Source organism: Eubalaena glacialis, chromosome 1, assembly GCF_028564815.1.
Source record: "Eubalaena glacialis isolate mEubGla1 chromosome 1, mEubGla1.1.hap2.+ XY, whole genome shotgun sequence".
In the NCBI taxonomy this organism is placed as follows: Eukaryota; Metazoa; Chordata; class Mammalia; order Artiodactyla; family Balaenidae; genus Eubalaena; species Eubalaena glacialis.
The window spans coordinates 188174386-188195967 of NC_083716.1; the positions used below are offsets into that span (position 1 = coordinate 188174386).

Sequence of the window (21582 nt, forward strand, 5' to 3'; positions counted from 1 at the left end):
GGAGTGCGCTTTGTGTTTAATTTGTGGCTCCCTAGTGGTTGCTTATGCCCCCAAAATCTGGTATACCGCTTAACTATCAACGGAAGATCAGGACAGTTCCCCGCCGCAGTCCCTCCCGGCGCCCAGGTTTGTGGCCGGCCTTTGGGCCACGCCGGGCAGGCCGAGGAGCCTCTGCGTTCATAGTGGGGCGCGCGCGGGTCGGATTGGGGCCACGCCGCTAAGCATCTAGGCCTCAACCACGGATAAAAGGCGAAGCCCCGGACCCCTTCCGGCTCCACTCTTGCAGTCCCGGGAGCCCGGAGTCATCCCGTGCTCCGGGACTAGGAGGCCCCGGCCTGGACGCGCGTTCTGCGCAGCCAAGGTCCCCTAGCGCCCCCTACAGTCTCACGCGCGGGGAGACGGCACCGGGTCCTGCGCCTCCGCACTGCGCCCGGGACCCCACCCAGCGGCCCGCGCCCCGGGACCACGTGAGCACCGCACCTCCAGACTGCAGAAACGGGGCGTGGGGGCCGCCGGGCGCGCAGCATCCCCGGCCACCTCTGATCGCTCCGCCCGCCGCGGCCTGACTCCCCTCCCTCCCTCCCTCTGTCCCTCCCCCCAACCCCCGTCCCTCCCGCCCGCCCGCCGGCGCCGGACACGCTGAGCCTCTTCTCTTGGGGCGCTCTTCCCCTTGGCCGACCGTCTCATCCCGCGCAACTTGGGGACGGACAGTGGCCGTTTGGTGTTGAATGTTCCCCTCGGAGAGCGCATGGCTGCGGAAGCGAGGTGCGGGCCGGGCCCCCGAGCGGCCGCCGTATGGGAGGCGGTGATGCTACTGCTGTGCTTGGGAGTCCCGACCGGGCGCCCCTACAACGTGGACACCGAGAGCGCGCTGGTTTACAAGGGCCCCGCCGACACCCTGTTCGGCTACTCGGTGGTGCTGCACAGCCACGGGGCTAACCGATGGTGAGTGGGGTCGGAGGCGGCGCCCTCGGCATCTCAGAGCGGCGAGCGAAAGGCGCCTCAGGGATTCCCTGCCCGGTTCAAACTTTCCTCCCTCCGCGGGAGGCAGGAGGGGAACCCTGCGACGGCCAGCTCGCTAGAGAAGTGCTCGGGAAACTAACTTATCTTGGGGTGGCAGCACCCGGGCTGCGTTCTGGCGCCAGGCCCTGGAGTTTGGGGTGGCGGGTTGGGTGCGCGGAGTGGTGGGCGGAGGAGTCTGTGAAGACCCGGAGTTCAGTGGCCAGCACGGCTCACGTCTGCGCGCACGTGCCCATTGCTCACTTTAGGCTCGTAGTCGGGGCGCCCACGGCCAGCTGGCTCGCCAACACTTCAGTGGTCAATCCTGGGGCGATTTACAGATGCAGGATTGGAAAGAACCCAGAGCGGACGTGCGAACAGCTCCAGCTGGGTGAGTTGGACCTGGGGCCGGGAGCTCGTGACCCACTCCCCCCAACACACACACAGACACACACACACACACACACACACACACACACACACACTTGTGAGCCCCACGGTAGCAGAAGTCCTGGAAAAACTCGTGTTGCCTATTACTTCTAGTTTAAAGCGAATGATTTTCACTGTTAACTCTACGCCATCTTCCCTTCTAAACATAAAAGTGGTCTCCTTTCTGTCAATATTGTGCTCCCTTTTGCTTATGACAATGATTGCAGTACTCTGACCAAACTATGTGGAGAAAAATTTCTTATAAAACTTTCTCCTCACCTCTCCCCTCTGCGCCCCTCCCCCCCCCGCAAAGTATAAAACACATCTTAAAGTCTCTCAGCACGTTAAGGACAGGATCCAGCTAAGCCAAGACTTGAGAATTTTATTTCTATCTTTGACCTATCAGCCTTGTTAAAGAACAGGCTAAGGGGCAGATCAGGAATAGCAGTTGGAATTGATCCCATACCCTGTCATTTAGCCCAAGGGCTTTCTGAAAAAGAAAATGATACAGTTTTACTTAGATATGAAATGTAAAAGGAGAGCACAAGAAAAAATTGGCATCTCCACTGTTAATATGATTAAAATGAAGTTTAACATATAATTATTCATTTTTCTTTCCAAAAACTCCGATGTTAAATGGTTACCTCTATTTGAAATCATTTCTTAGTGTCTCTTCTTAGATTTGTGACAGCTTGAAAAATGCGTTCTGATGGGGGAGAGCAGAAAGTTCATGTTTCAAAGCCAAAAGCAAATTTGCTTTGCATAGACACATGGGGGAAGAAAGGGGAACTAATATCAATTCAGACCCTATCTTGCTTCAAACATGGTTAGGAACTGCTATATATGTTGCTTGTTTTCCACAAAACACCACTGGATCATGGTTGGCATTGTTCTTACTTTACACGTGAGGACTCTGTGACTCAGAGAGTTGCAAGGACTTTTTCTAAAGTTATTCAGCTAGTGAATGGAAGATGGGACCTCAAGTCAAAGTCAGGTCTGCTTGGGTCCAAAGTCCAAGCCCTTTTCTCTCATGTATGCATCTTCAGTGAAAATAAAATTCAATGACGAGTCCGATATGTTTGCTGAGCTGATGAGTCATCTGTGAATGGTGAATAAAATGTCATAATTGGTACCTTTTTCCTATTTATCTTTGCTATCAATGGACTTTTGGGATAAGCTAGTTACTGAATCTTTAACACTCCCCTCCCCCCATTTTTGGTAGTAATCTTTGCTTTTTCTCAAACTGGGAAGCGGCTTCCCTTCATTGAGAATGAAGTCAAATAGAGTATGCACATAATGGAGGTTTATTTTTGACTCAGCATCCGTAAGAGTCTAGTAGGAGTTGTCTGCAGTGTGTAGAATAGGCCCCAGCCTCTCATTAAGCATCTTCCATCCCCAAAGGCAGACTAGGAAAGCATAACATATTCACAGACCTATCCATTTGGAATAATTCTGCAAAGCATAATTTTCATTGCTTGAGAGACTTGTAGGATGAAGAATTAGGGAGCGGAGCAGACAGCCTTGATCTGCCAGAGGATCTTGACAAGGTCTCAGGAGGGAATGTTTTATTTTTGTTGTCCTGTCATAGTTTCCTGATTCATGACATTATAACTACTGGTATTTAGCTCCTACTTCCTGTCTGGAAGGGCACTGAATCTATTTCTAGATGTCTGTATTTAACTGGAAAGATCCTGTCATAATATTATATAAAATTTAAAATTTAAGATAATAATACCTGCCAAAATTGGAGGAAAATCTAAATTGATTGGGCACGTGGAGCATAGGGGTTGACTACAGAAATATCCACAGAAAAACGTGCACATGGTAGATGTTCAACAAACATGAATTAAGTGAAGATGTACTGGATGGATAAATGAATAAAAGCAAAGTGAAAGTTTGATTGTCATCAACCTGATTGGTGAATAAGAGAATTAATTAGAAATGACAAGCCAAAGGGATATTTTTAACTTTCAAATTTTTGATCAATAAAAAGGTTTCTACTGAGATGAAAGGCAAAAAGGAAGACAAGATTTCTAGTCAGTCAACTGGTTGAAACACTAATAGCTGTAGTAATAGCTATGAACATTTGCAAAAGAGTTGACTGAAATTACTTCTCATATAACATTTCAAACGATATATCTTCTCTTCCTTATATAAAGAAATTGTGTGTTTCAATTCAGCACAGACTCAGAAGTAACTTGAAGCTGTAAAATAAGGGATTGAGGATAATGTCTAGAAAGGAAACACTGAAAACAATACATCGGTAACTAAAGACATTTACAAATTCTCAGGTTTGTGGACTATGTAGTATTCTTTATGAAGAATTTTCAAGGAAAAAATACATACACAATCGTCTATATAAGGTGGCTTCAGTTCTGTCTCAAATATGGGTGACTATAACATATGCAAAATGCTTAGCTCAGTACCTGACATACAACTGACATTCAAAAAATATTAGTTTATTTCTTGTCTCTATTTTCTACTTAAATCTATATCTGCATGTTATCTGTTATAGTAGGCAGGTTGAGGTTATAAATATGGACAGTTAATAAATGAAACCAAAAGTTAAATGTGTAAATGAAAAGGTAACAGTTGAAACACAATGAAAAATATTTTTTGTTGGCCCAACCAAAAAATCTTATAATAACTAAAGATTCAGCTATGACTGCCATGTCATAAAATGTTTTCTTTCATTCATGGCCTAATTTGCTATCAAAGAGATGAAGTTGAAAGATCTCTTAAAATGGTGCCAATATCCTACACAGTTCAAAGTGCTATCTACATGGACTAGTCTTTAAGTCTCAGAATTTCAGATCAAAGTTTGATTCAGATAGACTCCTTCCCTCAGAAGAGGAGTCAATACCCTTCCGCCCTGCCTCCTAACCCCTCTTCCCTGCAGTGGCTAATGTTGTCCCATACTGTGGTATATTCACTGTAGTCATAATCAGAAGTGAGCAGCAGATGCCTATTTATCTAGAATGTTCAGGGTATGAGACGTTGAGAATCAGATACCCCTTTTAGTGAAGTGAATTGACTGTAGAAGAGGTGCATTTCTTCCTGTGTGCAAACAGGCTTCTTTCACCTTCCTGCCTAACTAAGAAGTGTCTCTCCCCTCACTTCCTTGGTACTGCTCTCTGTGAACCAGAGGAAGGTAGTCTCTCCATCAGGAGGGTCTGAATCCAAACTTGTTCATGAAGACTCCGTGTCTGGGGAGGCCATAGTGATTTCCACAGGTTCAGTTGCTTTTCCACTCAGGTGCTTTGCATCCTTGCTAAGTTTTTTAAAAGGAAACTTTGATCACAGATGGTTGCTAAATTAAGGCATCACAAATAATGACTTCATTAATGTATTTATCCATGGATTTCCAGTATTTGAACAATTAGAACATAATAAAATACATAAATGGCTAAAAAATTATACTAAAAAGATTACCTTTATTTGGTCATTCAAAAGGCATACTAGATCTTTCATTACTTTGCAGTTGCCACTAGTAGCATTATACATGTGTGTTTGGGCATGCACACGCGTGCACACACACACACACACTTGTCTGGGTAATAGATGCTAAAATTATACAATTACACTGTCCAGTACAGTAGCCACTAACCACATGTGGCTATTGAGCACATGAAATGTGGCTAGTTTGTAGTGAGAAGTACTGTAGGGCAAATTACATTCTGGATTTTGAAGACTTAGTACCAAAAAAAAAAAAAAAATACATACACACACACATACATATACGTAAAATCTCTTAATTTTTTAGATATGGATCATATGTTGAAATAAATATTTTGAAACTAATATTGATTACATTTTTAAATGAAAATATATTGGATGTATTAGGTTAAAGAAAATATATTGTTAACATCAATTTTACTTTTTAATGTGACTACTGTAAAATTATTTCATATGTGACTTGTATTATGTTTCTGTCGGACAGCACTGTTCTAGAGAAACATAACTTCCCTATGTAAAATAACACTAACTTTTTAGCAGGTGCCTTCCCAGTGTCTATGCATAAAATGATTGGAATTTTCACTTTTCTAGACCAATGTTGTATAGTTACTAGACCTTTAAGCTGTCTCCTTGTACCTCTTTTTCTTACTAGAAAGAACAGTGGTTTATTAAGTTAGTCATCATTATTCCCCTTCAGGTTTCTTTCTGGAAATTATATTGCCTTAGCCAGCCTCCTGGTTTATATTACATAACCTACTTGAAGGAGGTTAAGTTAATTAGCATTTGTGTCATTAAACTAATGATTACCTCACTCTCACTTCTGCCTGATTTGTAGGAATTATTAGCTTAACATTAAAAGGCAAACCTCTCACTGTTGAAACTTCAAATATGTCCTTGATAACTTTCCTTTTCTTTCTTATTTGTGCTACTCTTTAAATTGTAGCTTATGAAGATGATGTTGATACAGACTGGTCATTTTGAAAAATCACCCCTGAACAGAGGTTGTTATGCTAATTATGCACAAAATTAAGACAGAGAGCTTCGTGAATAAACCATCATATTACAAGAATTGTTTCCTTATTTCCAGCAATTTCCCAAACTCCATCTCTAAAAGAATGGTTTCCACCTAATTTAAGAGATAAGATTTTCTAAAATGTATTTTATTTTTTGCCTAAAGTTTACTTGACCACTGGGTGATATTTCTAATGACTAAAAAATCTCTCCCTTTGGCAGCAGTTCTTGGGTCAGATATGGTAATCCATTGTGCTTGTAGGTCATTTATTGAGGGATGTCAAAGGGCGAGAACCTGGGCATACAAAAGAAACATGGCCCTTGCACCAAGGGGTTTACAGTCTATAGGTTAGGTTATTATAAGAAAGTATGGTGAGAAGATCTAATCTATTTAGGAGATTAAGGTGATGTCTTCCTAAGGAATCGATGTTCTAGTGGAAAACTGAAAAAAAGCAACAACAACAACAAAAAATCAGGAGTTAGCCAGAGGAAGAGGTTATGGGAAAGGGTGCCAGGCAGAGCAAACAGTGCGTATGAAGACCCTGAGGTCTTTGAGAGGGCAGCATCTTTGGACTGAAAGAAAAATGCATACAGTTGAACTGTGGAGTGTGAAGTGGTGATAGGTTGGAGAAGTAAGCAGGGATTATTTGTGTTACAACTTGGTAAGCTCTCTGGCAGCTGAAGAAGCCCTGGCTGTCAGCATGCTCATGTGTGGTTTCACACTCTTCCTCGGTGTGTGCACAACGCAGTGGAGGCTGGTGCTGGGTGTTGGGCTGGGGGTAGGCAGAGCCTGACGCAGGCCCACAAAAACTTACAGGGGCCCCGCTGTCCGCGTGCTCCCCCATGGCTGCGCACTTTCCCCTGGGCGTGTGCACTGCAGTGAAGCTTGGTGACGGGCAGCGGGCTGGTGCCATGCAGATGCACAGCTGTAGGGCCGAACCCTGAGCCTGGGCGCAATGGTGGGGTCAGCCACAAGGGTCTAGGCTGGTGTTTTGCACTTGGGCTTTGGTGGGTACAGGGAAGGGCTCAAGTGGCTGGCTTCTTATGCTAGGGTAGCCACAGAGGCCTGGGATGACTGGTGGTGTGGTTTCTGGGCTTTTCAGTGAGAGAAAAGGGAGTGGGGAGGAACCCAGGCATCAATTAACACTAATACCTGTGGGGCAAAAGCTGGCAAGATCTGCAGGGGGTCCACAGTGGCTGTACTGGCCTTTGGCTTAGCCAGTGCTGAAATCTGCTCTTTTCCTGCAGAGCAGGTCTCCGTGAACTGGACTTTGTAATTATTAAATGAGAGAGATGATAAAGAAGGTTTCAAAATGTTACCCAAGGTTCTGACTTGGGCTGTTGGATAGATGATGGTGCTGTGTCCTGTGAAATGTAAAAGTAAATATCTGGAAATCAGTTGGATGTATGGGTCTGGAGGGCAGGAGAGGTCTGTAGGGGCAGTTCAGAGTTGAAGGTAAGCGGCATAGAGATGGTAATCAAAGCCATGGAGGTTAATGAGTTTAACCTGGGAACTCTCTAGGCTGAATAGATCATCAGGCCCAGGAGAGATCCCAGAGGCTTCCTACAGCTTGAGAGGCAGCTAGAACACTGTTGCTCAACTCTGGCTGCAACGTAGATTCTCCTGCGGAGCTTTAAGAATACCAGTGCTGGTGGCCTCCTCCTAAACTAATAAAATCTCTGGGGGTGGGTCTAGGGTAGGATATTGTGATTTGTAATAAGAATATATTGATATATTTGGTCTTCACCCTCATTTCTGGCACAGAGATCCTAAAACCCTTGGAGTTTTCTAGAGTGATAAAAATATCTTTTGTTATGTCAGTGAGGTGACTTTAGGACCTAAGGATGTGGCTGGTTGCCAGTGGAACCAACCATATGATTAGATGGTTGGAACTTTCGTTTCTATCCCCCTGACCTCCAGCAAGAGAAGAGGGGCTGGAGGTTGAACCAGCTGCCAAGGTCAGTGGTTTAATCAATCATGCCTATGTAACGAAACCTCCATAAAAACCCAAAAGGACAGGGTTGGTGAACACGTGGAGATTTAGGACTAGTGGTGCATTCAGAGAGGACCTGGACGCTCCCTGCAAGTTCCTCATGCCTTGCCCTATGTGTCTCTTCCATCCGGCTGTTCCTGAGTTACCTCCTTTTATAATAAACTGGTAATCTAGTAAGTAAAATGCTTCTTTGAGTTCTGTGAGCCACTCTAGCAAATTATTCAAACCAAAGGAAACTTCAATAGCTGGTGGACTTGAGATTGGCATCTGAAGTGTGTGCGTTTTGGGGGGAGCAGGGGTATGGGAGGAAAGCAGTCTTTTTAAATTTTTCATCTGTTTTAATCAGCTATTAAACAGATACACCTGGTGCATTTTTACCTTTCAGGTTTCTTTTAAAAGTTCTATTACCCATGAAGGAAGTTTTGTGTTAATTTATTAAAGTTGCCTAAATTTCCTAATACTATAGAAGATAGTCACAAATTACTCGATGATAGGAAGCTATTTTTTGGTGTTGCTCAGTAACGCACTGTATTTATTTATTTTTCTCTTTGTACCTTTTGACTCCCTTCACCCATTTCTCCCTCCCCACCCCCGCCTCTAGCAACTACATATCTGTTCTCTCTATCTACGAGCTTGTTTTTTTTTTTTTCTTTTTTTTTAGATTCCACATATAAGAGAGATCATACAGTATTTGTCTTTCTCTATCTGACTTATTTCACTTAGCATAATGTCATTGGGATTCAGTCATGTTGTTGCAAATGACAAGATTACATTCTTTTTTATGGCTGAATAATATCCCATTGCATATATGTACCACAATTTCTTCATCCACTCATCCTTCAGTGGACACTTAGGTTGTTCCCCATCTTGGCTATTATAAATAATACTGCAATAAATATGGGGGGTACATAATATTTTTTTGAGTTAGTATTTTCATTTTCTTCCGATAAATACCCAGAAGTGGAATTGTTGGATCATATGGTAGTTCTATCTTTTATTTTTTGAGGAACCTCCATACTGTTTCCATAGTGGCTGCACCAATTTACATTCCCACCAACAATGCACATCCTTTTTCTCCACATCCTCACTAACATTTGTTATCTCTTGTCTTTTTGATAATAGCCACTCTGATAGGTGTGAGGTAATAGCTCATTGTGGTTTTGATTTGCATTTCCCTGATGATTAGTGATGTCGAGCATGTTTTTATGTACCTCTGGTCCATCTGTATGTCTTCTTTGGAAAAATGTCTATTCAGGTCTTCCACTCAGATTGTTTGCTTGTTTTGCTATTGAGTTATATGAATTCTTTATATATTTTGGATATTAGCCCCTTATCAGATATATAATTTGCAAATATTTTTTCTCATTCAGTATGTTGCCTTTTCTGTACAGAAGTTTTTTAGTATAATGTAGTCCCACTTATTTATTTTTGCTTTTGTTGCTTTTGCTTTTGGTGTCAGATTTTAAAAAATCATCACTAAGACCTATGTCAAGGAGCATGTAGGACTGAACCCTTAACCTGTGGGATCTGACATTATCTCCAGGTTAGATAGTGTTACAATGGAGTTGAATTGCAGGACACCCACCTGGTATCAGAGAATTGCTTGTTGATGGTGTGGAAAAACTTCACACACATACGTTGGAATTGGATGCAGAACCCTTAGTAGTGCATCAGGAATTTCCAAAGGTCCCCAGATGATTCCAATATTCATCCATGGTTGAAAACCATTGGAGAAGAAAAAAGAGCCTGAAAAATAGATTGAGAAGGAAAAGCCAAAGAGGTAGCTAGGAAATCAGGTCAATGTGGCACTATGGAAGTAGAGGAATGAGAGATTCTATAAAGAGGTGAGTGGTTGGCAGTATCAAAAGTTGCCAAGAGGTCAAGCTAGGTAAGAACTTAAGAGGTTTCGTTGGATTTGGAGAGAATTGGTTCATTAGTAACCTTGGTAAGACCAGTTTTAGTGGTGATACCAGACTTCAGAGGGTTGAGAAGTGAAGAGTGTGAAAATATTGTTGGCAGATATCAACTCTTTTAACTGGGTTCTTCCTTTATTTATTAAATAAATTTTATCAATTACTTATGCTGGTACTGGGAATAGAAAGGTGGCTAAGATGGCTAAAGCCCTGAAAGAACTCAGTGACAGGAGAAACAGGGAAACAGATAATTACCTACAAGAAAATGTAACATGCATAATGATAGAGACACACAATGGGGAGAAGAAACTGTTTAGATGATGAGAGAAGTTTTCCTGGAAGAGTAATTGAGCCAGTTCTGACCAGTTTTGATGAGCATGTAGTAGAATCTCAGTGAATGTGAAATGGATGGGTGCATTTCTCAGATTTGGGTGGGATCCTCTGAGGTTTGCTGTATATTTCAATATTGTTCCAAGAGGTCTAGGCCAGCCTTGGGTTCCAGACTCTGCCTACTCATACTAGGCAATCTAAAGAATACACACTCCTGAGATAGGAAGCTTGGAACTGACTGTCTTTAAAACAAGGGGATTTTAATTTTAGGAAGAGCTGGAGATATCAAATTAAATATGGAAGTGGACTTGCAAGTGACAGAACTGGGCTCAGTAATGCAGTGTGTTGGTTCTGATGCTCTCAGTTTATCCCCAAGAATTTTTTTTAATGATTTGAAATCTTTTTCATATAATTTATATGAAATACTGTAATTCTCAATGAATATGTTCAGAAGTAGTAAGAGTATAGATTTAGTTATCAAATCTCTTTTGCAGGAAATATTTTGTGAAGTGGATTAGACATGTCCTTTTAAAATGATACCCTTTGCAGAAGTCTCTTGTCAATATCTACCCTCTGTGAAATCTTTCTAGGTCTACCTCAACCCAGTGCTATTCTCTGTTTTCTTGTGACCATTTTCTAGTATTTATTAGAATATCATTATTTTGTCTGCAAATCATTGTCTCTGCAACATCTTATCCCACCGTTTAAACTTTGAATGAAAAGATGTCCTCTGTTATTGGTAACCCCCCATCTCAGTCGATCCTACATTGATTGGTACAGAATGATGCCATGGACTCCCTGACTGATTTTTACGTTTCTCACATATTTTTAAACCTTGTTATTAGCCTGACCTCCTCCGCCATCCTACCCTGTGAATTCCAAAACCAGGCTCAGAACTTCAGTATTGACCACTGAGCATTAAGTGAGGGCAGGTTTCCCTGGAGTTTTTTTTCTGTTTACATTTTTGCATTATTCTTGTTTCAAAGACACTCAAAATGGTATCTATATATTAGTGATACTTTTTCAAATGAACGCTTAAGTCTAAGAGATTAGTTGAAAACCATGGAAGTAGAGAATTTTCTTGCCTTATTTTCTAATGTTGGAAGTTAATGTTATATAATAAGTTATTGTAGAAATAGAATTAGAATAGGATTATTAATAATGTTGATACTTGGATTCACTCACTGATTAACAGTTAAAAGTACTAATAGCAAATCATTGTAGAGTGGTGTAACGTGGTGGATGACAGTATGGGTTTGAATCCTTCCATCCCCCCTTATAAGTAGTGTGACTTTGGGCAAGATGCTTAATCTCCCTTTGTATCAGCTTCTCCATCTGTGAAATTGGGATAATGATAATAATACCCCCTCATAGGGATATAATGAAAATTAAATGACTTAATATACATGTTTACATGTATTAAAAGTGTGCCTGGCACATACAAAGCATATAATGTGTTATTTATTATATAAATAATTATGTAATTATTGTAAGACTACATTCCTTCTTTAAATTATGCACAGCAAATATATCCGTTGCTGTACATTTTTCTGCTGTCCTTAGTAAAAATACTTGTATAGGTTTTCTGTAGGAATTTAAAGAAGTTTGGGCCTAAGGCACCTGGGGGAAACCCCGATCTTAGGTTCAAGCTCACAAGCAGGATGGTTTTCTAGGGTTCTGAAGTCTAGTGATGTCTCAGGATCAACTCAGATTCATAAAATTGCAACCATCAAGCTTGCCTCTACTGCCAGAACTTGTTCACCTCTGTGTGGAACCCTCTTCCTAAATACAACACAGTAAAATAAATACAATTATTAAATAAAAAATGTAATTAAAATAAAATGAAATAGAGGACTTAAATAGCTGGCTTTTTCAGGCCTATGATTATAGGAGCTGTTTCTCACCTAAATTGAGCATGATTATCAGCCATTATCAGATTTTTATTAGGAAGTCAGAGAATATGACACTTAAACATATTTTTCCAGAAAAAAATTACTTCGAGAATGGTTTCTAATTTTGATGTTTAATTTGATATTTTGACTCTTGTTTGCCCCTAGATGACTTGGAGGAAGTGGTCTTGGAAGTTTAGTACTTTCACGTCCCGTATTTCCTGTAAAACTTGGGTATTTTACTTTTCATTACTCCAAGTTATTGTTACTGCTGTTAAATTCATGAACATCACTGCTACCTTTCAGAAACATCTCCACCACATTTTATTAGATGTGTGGGAAAAGTACACAGTTTAATATAATAAAAATAATATAATGAATTTAATAGTAATTAGTGTCTGATAAGAAACAAAAACAAGGGGCCATTTGGCTTAAAGAGTTGAAGGAAGGCTGCTGATCCAACCTCACAACATTGTGAGCTCCCTCTGCTGGTGTGTCCACATCAACGCAATGTGGGTACCCTGGGGAGCAGAAGCATTTACCATTTAATGAACACCTACTAGGCGCCAGGCAGTCTTGTATGCACAGGCACAAATTTTCTGTAATTTTTATAACCCTCCAATGGTAGGCCTTGTAATCTGGTCATATTTGAATTGGTTTGTTTGCTTTTAATTCCATATGTTTTTTCTATATTCTGAATCTTGGTAAGTGAAGGAATTGTATGATTATTTTCACTCGGTAATTATTGCTTCTACAAATAAAGATATCTTGCATGAATGAACATAGAATCTTCATAGAATCTTTATAGAATCTTTATAGAACATAGAATAGAACAGGGGTCATTTATTTTTCAGGATTATTTAAGAAAAATTTCTAGTGGAAGAGTTTGAAAATACAGGTCTCATCTTTCAATGGAATAGAGCTTCACGTTAAAAAAAAAAAAATTGGTGGAAGTAAGGTCTTTCACTATTTTTCTGAAACTTGAAAATTATGTCACATCTTTTGAAAGATCAGATAAATGCATGTGTTGTCTTAGTAGCCAGAAGGCCAGTCTGAGAGCCCCAATCAAATGTCTGAACTGATGAAGCCACAGCCCAGTGATGCAGGCAGATAAACCAAACTTGTCATTGCATCCAAAAGTCCCAGGCTCCCCTACCCACAAAGTGTGTCACTCAAGCTGTCAAAAGGTTACAGAAAGAAGACCTTTGAGTCTGGTCTTTCCCCTTGGTCCTTCCTCAGTAGAAATGCCAAAATATTGAGAACTGATCTCAGTTGAGGAAGAGGTCAGGGTAAGATAGGGACCAAGTAGGTAACATTTTTTGTGAACACTAGAAAGTTGACTGTATAGTCTGTGGGCAGACTTGTGATATTTTACACACTTTCAGCTGAAAAAAAGGTTTAGAAAGTAAAATTTATCCAGATAATTCATACGTCTGAAATATATGTACAGTTCTATTGTATATACTCCAGATTAGTGGAAAGTAACTACTTTTAGATCTTCAATTTCTAAAAGTTTTTGATTTCCTTTTTTTAAAAATTCTTTTCCATTATGGTTTATTACAAGATATTGAATATAATTCCCTGTGCTATACAGTAGGACCTTGTTGTTTATTTTATATGTAGTATTTTGTATCTGCTGATCCCAAACTCCTAATTTATCCCTCCCCGCCCTTTCCCCTTTCGTAACCATGAGTTTGTTTTCTGTGTCTGTGAGTCTGTTTCTGTTTTGTAAAAAGTTCATTTATATCATATTTTAGATTCCACATATAAGTGATATCATATGATATTTGTCTTTCTCTGTCTGGCTTACTTTACTTAGTATGATAATCTCTAGGTCCATCCATGTTGCTGCAAATGGCAGTATTTCATTCTAAAAGGTTTTGATTTTTGATTCTAATCTTTTCTATTTACCAGCCCCATGGATTTGGGCAAATTACTTTCCTTCTTTAAGATTCTATTTCCTCACCTGTAAAATGGGATTGATAACACTGTCCTCTGTTGCTACTGTGAGAAATAAATGAGTTAATGTGTATGGTAAGGGCTCGCTGACAGTGATATGCCACAAATATATCATGGAGGAGGATATATACCATGACATATGTGCAGCTTAATCGTATCTTTAGCTTAATCCTTAAACTAATAATGTCAACATCAGCTAACGTTTGCTTGCTTTCTCTGCCAGGCTCTAGCCCGAGCCCTTCACATATACCTCATTTAGTCCTCAAAATCGTTGCAGAACCCCTCTGAGACAGGCACTTCCTGGAGGCCCAGCTAATTCTCAGTCCTAAATCATCCTACTCACATATCGCACTTTGTAAAGATCTTCAAACCTGCAAACGCTGTTTTCCTTCAGACCATCTGTTACTGTCTTAAAACTTAAGGGACTAATATTTTGGAAGTAGGAGAGAATAGTAGAGAAGGAAGAACTCTGCAAAGCTTAGCTCCCTGAGAGTTTGGTGAAAATTTTGTAGTAGTATCCTCTAGTAGAGGATTTTGTGGTGGTATAAGGGGTTTCAGAATTCCCTCCCTCAGCAAATATTTTGTTCCTGCCTACTGCATGTAAGGCCCTGTTCTGTGCTGTGGGAATGCCACAGTCAACAAAATAGTCAGTCTGCCCCCATGGAGATGACAATCAAGAGCAAATATCTAGTGTTCCATAGTCTCTGTCACATTTTGGCACTTGGAAAAATGGCGCTAAAACAGATGATGTGAATAAGAGCAAAAAAGACAAAGGCGGGGGGAAGTGGTAAAGAATGTACCTAATTGGCTTTGTACTAACATCCTTTGTATCCATCTATCAAAATTACTGCTTATTCACATTTATATACTCATGTATGCACTGAAACAAAATCAGTAAGTGGAAATAAAAACTGAATAGTAAGCATACATCTTTATATTTTCTTTCCCAAATGAAAATAGAAAGAGAAAAAAAAGGAAAGAGAAAGATGGGCTTAATTTTTAGAATAAGGGGTATGGTTTTTATGTGCTTTATATTTTTAATGTCTACTGGGAAAATGCGTTCAACTGTGCTAAGAATTAGTCATTCTAGTTATATAAAAGCATGGAAAATTATCACATGTTAATTTCTGCTGACCTCTTTTACGTTAAACCATGTAAAGTACTTTTTTCAATTATGAAGCTGATTTGATTTTCTGAGTTTAGATCAGTAATGTATGAGCTGAATTGAAAACCAGATTATAAATCATTTTAACATGACATTTGGATAAAATATAAAGATAATCTGCATTTATTTATGGTGTTCTGTCAGGGAAATTCATGAGAATTAGCTTTCTCATGACAGTTCTAATAATCATCATTTCTGACCAAATTAGAAATACTGTATTTCCACATGAAGAAAATTGGCTTAATATTTGATATCCTATTACAATATTTAGGTGAAACCAAGGAGGGCAAAGAGGTATTACTACTATTTTCTAAATGGAGTAGTTCCTTTCAAATATAACACAGGAAATGGCGTAACCATGTACATTGCAGAGCAGTTGCTCACAAGCCCAGCTGTGCACTACTGTTCCTGGGGAGCTGTTTGAAAAATTCTGCTGTCTGGCTCTCAACCCAGGCACATCAAATCGGAGCCTCTGGGAGTGGGACCAGGTGTCAGTATTTGTTCCAAACTTTTCCCCCCACCATCACCCCAGGTGATCCTCATGTCCAGTCAGGGCTGAGAACCACGAGAAAAGGCGTGGCCTCCAGAGCAAGGAGGTTAAGGAAAAGCTCTGGAGGGGTCCTGAGCATAAGCTGGTGATGTGAAGTGCTGACCTCTCTGCCAAGATTCTGCAGGCATTACAGAAGTAAAGGTGAAAAGTTGCTAGAAATGAAGACCCAGATCAGTAGTGGGGATTTATAGGCTGTTCTTTGAACTGATTTTGTCTTGTAACCAGTGCTGAAAGTACCTCAGGATTCTCTTTGCTGTTGGGTGCTACTCTGTGGCAGAAGCAGTATTAGGAAATGGAAAGAAGAAACCTATATAAGCGTGCGTCTGTATGTCTGTCCACTTACTAGAGTTATCTAAGGGTGTGACTCATATAAGTGTGAGAATCTGAGCAGTGATGACATTGTGATGTCACCTGGTGAGGCTAAAACTAAAACAGAAAGGATGCAATGGGGAATAATCTGTGGACACAGAAAACAGTTTAATAACACAAGAGTTTCTCTAGTTTTCATTTTAAAATCTACAAATAAGAGAGCTCAGCTAAGAAACAGATGACAATTCACAATTTTTGTGCATAAGAACTTTTGGGCCATTTTCTTCAGCAATTTACATGGTATTTTTTGGTTCTAAACTATTGTATGTTTACTATGTACATACTACTAGATGTTTTTAAACATTGGGGTGGCATCTCTAGAACAGTAAATTTGTTTCTAAATATTGGCCGTAATTTTAATGAAACTGTGCATTAAATATACCACATTTTAACAGAGATAATGTGTTATTTGTGAGCTCTGTCCTCTCCTGTCCTTAATTTTCCTCCTGCACAATTGCTTAGTTAACTGAGTGTTGACTATGATTTTAGAAAGACTTTGGTATTTTCAGAGAAGATACTTTGTTGAAGTATCTATTGGGATAAATAATAACCTCAGCTTCAGGTAGACGAATCTACCATTTATCATCTATTTTTGATATTAGTAAAAAAAAAAAAAAAAAGCAACTGGCAATTTTAGTAAAAAGTCAAACTGAAATTTGCATCACAATGAAAATTAAAATTTGTTTGTCATTCTTTCACTTTCTTTCAATTACATTGGCATTGTGTAGCCACAGTAACAACTTTCTATGTTAGACCTTACCCATTCAGTACTACAATATAATTGTCTTTCCCTTCCCTCTCCCTTATTCCTTCTTTTCTTTATTAACTTGAATATACAAACCTAATGCTTCCACCTGGACCATCCTTGATCAAGGTTTGGGCTGCAGCAATATCCCCTTCCCATTCCAAGTAGACATTGCTAATCAACCCCAGCATTCTTTTTCCAGACAGATCCTTGGTCGTATTCCTCTGTCTCATGCTCTTGGCGGGCACAACCAATAGGTGGGAGTTGACATTACTATTCTCCAAGAAAATTGGCCAAAAAAAGATTATCCATATACCATCATAACAATGTTCCAGATCATGAGAATCACCTGGGGTAATCAGGGCCTCACTTGGACCAACTAAATCAATCTCCAGAGATGGGGCTAGGAAACTTTCTTCAGTTTAGCTGTGTTGAAGGGTTGGTTTGTCCTGAACAACATTTTAAGAGAATGAACAAATGTTCATAAAATGTATGCACAAATATCTTTCCACACTCCTTAAAATCTCTCTTACCCAGGAGACTTACTGCAAATAATTTCACTTTCTAATACTAACCTCATCTATGAAGGTATTCTGAGCTTGCCCAGGAAGCATTATCTAGGGGTCAAGGTTATAAGTGCTTGATGATTTAGAGTGTGGTCCCTATCAGTGTATGAAAACTTGGTACCAAAATTAAGTTAAAAAAAAAAAAAAAGTTCCATGTCCTTATCCAGTCAAATGGATGCAAATGTATTTATCTGCCTTTAGAACGGAACTGTCATGTGGCAATTGAAGTGGGTGGAAATAGCAAAAGGAATCTCAATATACTGCATCTTATTCTCCCCCAAAATCACTTACTTGAAATCACATTTAATACAGGATCCCAGCTATTAAGCAAATAAGTCACTTTAACAAAAAAAAAAAAAATTACTGGGATGATCACTTTTTCTTGCACAGTTTAGAAGTATTGCCCGTGTGTAATATTTTACTTTTGGCTTTCTGGCTATTCATGCTTTTGTGAAAGTGCCTATTGAAGTTTTCTCTTTATTAAAATAATCCAGTTTTTCAAAGTCTTTTTTTCTTTGTTGAAAACATCACAATCCACTAAATGTAAACCATAGGGCAGTTTGTTTTAAATGCTGGCATTATTAGTATGTTAATTATACACAGCTGCTTTCCACATGCTCAATCATCACCTCCAGCTTCAACTGTGACTTACATGCTGAGGACCATATTGTAGTCCTTCTATTCTTAATGTCTCTGTACAAGAAACGTTTAAAAAAAGTGCTCTGGAAATGTTGCTTACATTGCTAGATAAATGATCAAAACCAAGATGACATTCTTTGCCAAGTATTACACAATGCAGTTGGACTTGCACAGCCAATGTTGTTTTAAACTGGTTTCCCCTCTCTTAGTCATGTTGGTCAGCTATCTCCTATATCAAGGCCATCTCTTCCTGGTGTTACCAGTCAGAGGGCATTTCTACAAACAAAAATCACCTGTGAGAGAACAATTATGTTGGCACAGATTAACTGACGGTTACCCCAACGATGTGCACCAAATATATGATGACAGGGAAGCAGGGAAAGGGGGTATTCCACAGAGCGCTGAAGGAAAAAACACTGGGAATAAGCATGCGTGTTTGTTTGCTCTTGTAGAATAATACTGTTTTCAAGATAACTGATGATAAAATTATTTTCAAATGCTGTAGGTAGCCCTAATGGAGAACCTTGTGGAAAGACTTGTTTGGAAGAAAGAGACAATCAGTGGTTGGGGGTCACGCTTTCCAGACAGCCAGGAGAAAATGGCTCCATTGTGGTAGGTTATTGAAATTAGTCCACTGATCACATCGTGAAATCAGATACCCTGGGTGTGACTTTCACATCATGTGGTCTACTTTTATGTTTTATTCAGACTTGTGGGCATAGATGGAAAAATATATTTTACATAAAGAATGAAAATAAGCTCCCCACGGGTGTTTGCTATGGAATGCCCTCTGATTTACGAACAGAGCTGAGTAAAAGAATAGCTCCATGCTATCAAGGTAAGGCATGGTTTTGATATTAACTGGATCAAGAGAAATAAGTGAATGCCTTTAAAAATGTTTCTTCAGTTTTCAATTTTGGGTGTTTGGTTTGGGGTGGGAGGATCTTTGAAATAGCTATGTTTCCTTTAACTACTCAGAGTATTATTTCCTTTTTTACCCAATTGCAGTTGTTTTAATTTTCAAAAATGTACTGTGTTTTTAGGACTAGGAATTCTACAATTTAATTTGAATAATTCTAGCATCTAGTTTAGCATTCCCACTTTAGCATTAAATATATTTTCTATTCAGTATAAGTGAGTCTAATGCCCAGCAAGTGCAGGACACTTAAAATCATGAAATAGATTGAAACATATGATCAGAAGCAAGAAAATTGTTTAAGTTTCTTGCTTTACCTTTAGCTTCCAGCAAGATTTAGAAAGATTCAAAGTATAAATGTAAGCAGATCTTTCCCACTCACTGTCTTTTTTATTTCCTCAAATTTACTTGTTTTCCTTGAAATTGCAAGGGATTGGTATCTTAAGTTTGAAAGGTCTTTCCCATAAAAATTTTAGGTCATGGTTAGTGCATGCAGAGCTAGGACATAAACTGAAATGAGCAAAGTTAGAGGTAAATGTCAACAGAGTATTGAAAAAATGATACCTGCAACAGAACTAAAATTCTGAAGATGTGTCTTTGGAAAGAATAAAATATATATGAATGCCAAGTTCCAGTTTTTCTAACCAAAATGATTATCCCAGTGTCCAAAGGAAATTTCTATTACTTGACAAAACTTGGAGCAAGTATGCAAATTGAGTTGGTTTTATTAATATTGGAGTCTTTCCTCCCTGGAATTTGATATAATAGAAAAGATTATATCATCTATATTCCTAATTTGCCTTTGAATGCCAAGAAGATAAAAGGTGAATTTTAACTTCTCCATTGCAGTAAAACTTACTCTAGCTTTTATCCTCTTTTTCATAATAGTTTATGGTTTACACTTTAAAACATTTCACAGTAGAGGCCTCTCTCCCTGGCTGTAGCGGCCTTCATGGTCATTTGGGGTCTTGCAGTCTCTCCATAATGCAAACCTGACCAGCCTGAGTCATAATCTCCAGTTCAGATGAGGCCTTTTCCCTTGTGAACTTGGTTCCCTTTAAAATCAAGTGTGTAAAAAAAAAAAAAAAGTGTGCAAATGTTCGACAATAGGAATTAACTGTATAGGCTGAAGGAAACCTGTCAAAGGACAGTCTAGTAGAGATGCAAGCTAAAGACACCCCTCAACTGCAGCACCCCTCCCCACCTAGCTGGCCCCATGTCTGGGGCTTTTAATTGCCCCAGCAACCACTTCTGACTATTCTACTGGTGTGAAGTGATGCATTTCACCACTTAATGTTCTGCAACTCTTGTCCTGCTGCTGGCTGGTCCCTTCACAAAATGCTGGTGCCTCCCTGGGTATAGATTTCAGTCCTGTACATTTTCTCATGTGTTCTCTGGGTGACTTTGTACATGGACATCCAATGTCCATGGATGACAATGTGCACCACCCCCAAATAAATATATATATATATATATACATATATATATATGTATGTATGAATATATATATAAATAAATATATGTATAAATATATACCTAGCCACATTCTGTGAAAAAAAACATGATGGCAGAAACCTAAGACACCTAAAATTATGGTAATATTTTTTAAATAAAAAAATGTATATAGGACCAGAGAAGATATAAAAAAGAATGAAAAAGCATGACAGGGAGTGGTCATTATAAACGACTTAGCAATTTATTTAACATTTCTGGTTAGCAAAGCCAAAACGAAGATGTGGTCCTGTATCTTTACAGAGGTTTACTTATGTCAGTTCTTCAGGAAAAGCAAGTTTTGTGCCCCTAGTAAGTTTCACAAAGCAACCATTCATGGGGGCTTTGTAAGAAGAGACCCTCCATCTCCATGCAGATCTTGACTCTGTTATTTTCAGCCAGGCAAAAATCTAGGAAGCCTATTTTAAATGGAAACCTGAACTGGAAGCCACAAATCCTACCTCTGTTTTAGATACTCACCTGACAACTTTTTGAGTGTATGCTGCATGTTCTTCCCATGGAAAAGAGGCTGGGTAGATTTTTCTATTGCTATTTCACAAGGATATTTTGAAGATCAACATGGAAGAGATTTGTGACCTTAAATTTTACCACTTACTGTTTTTTTAAATAATACTGTAAAAGAGCTCTTGAAAGGTATACTTATAAGAATTTATAAATAAAATTATGCAGATTTTGTCGGTTTTAAAATGAAATCTTGAATTGTTTTTCTACTTTATTTTAGATTATGTGAGAAAATTTGGAGAAAATTTTGCATCATGTCAAGCTGGAATATCTAGTTTTTACACAGAGGTAATAGTCCCAAAATAGCTGCTACGGATGTTTACATATAGAATTTTAATTTGACTTAGAAGATTGATATTATGCTTTGAAGAAAAAATTGTATAATACCCAAATAATATGTCTCTTAAATTTGAGTGTAATACAACTTAATTTTCACCACTTAATATTCGACATATGTATTGATAAAATATTAATATTTAGATGGCTGTGTCACGCAAGACCAACTAAAAGTCTATACTAAAGAAGGTTACTTTTATGAAGAATTTAATAGAAATCAAAAGTAGCTGTAGTTATTTGTTAATTTAAGCATTGAAAATATCTAGGTATGTTATATTTAGTTATTAAATTGGAGGGGGGGAG

The 21582-nt window shown here is 39.1% G+C and overlaps 1 protein-coding gene across 1 annotated transcript in view; it reads left to right on the top strand.

The window, feature by feature from the left end:
• The first annotated feature begins 672 nt into the window (after positions 1 to 672).
• ITGA4 (integrin subunit alpha 4) overlaps positions 673 to 21582 on the top strand; it is a 78729-nt gene continuing 57819 nt past the window's right edge. Inside the window, exons 1-5 of the mRNA XM_061202815.1 lie at positions 673 to 945; positions 1269 to 1390; positions 18520 to 18626; positions 18723 to 18852; positions 21164 to 21231. Coding sequence (XP_061058798.1) covers positions 749 to 945; positions 1269 to 1390; positions 18520 to 18626; positions 18723 to 18852; positions 21164 to 21231 — 624 coding nt within the window. The 5' untranslated portion in view covers positions 673 to 748. The remainder of the gene's footprint in view (positions 946 to 1268; positions 1391 to 18519; positions 18627 to 18722; positions 18853 to 21163; positions 21232 to 21582) is intronic.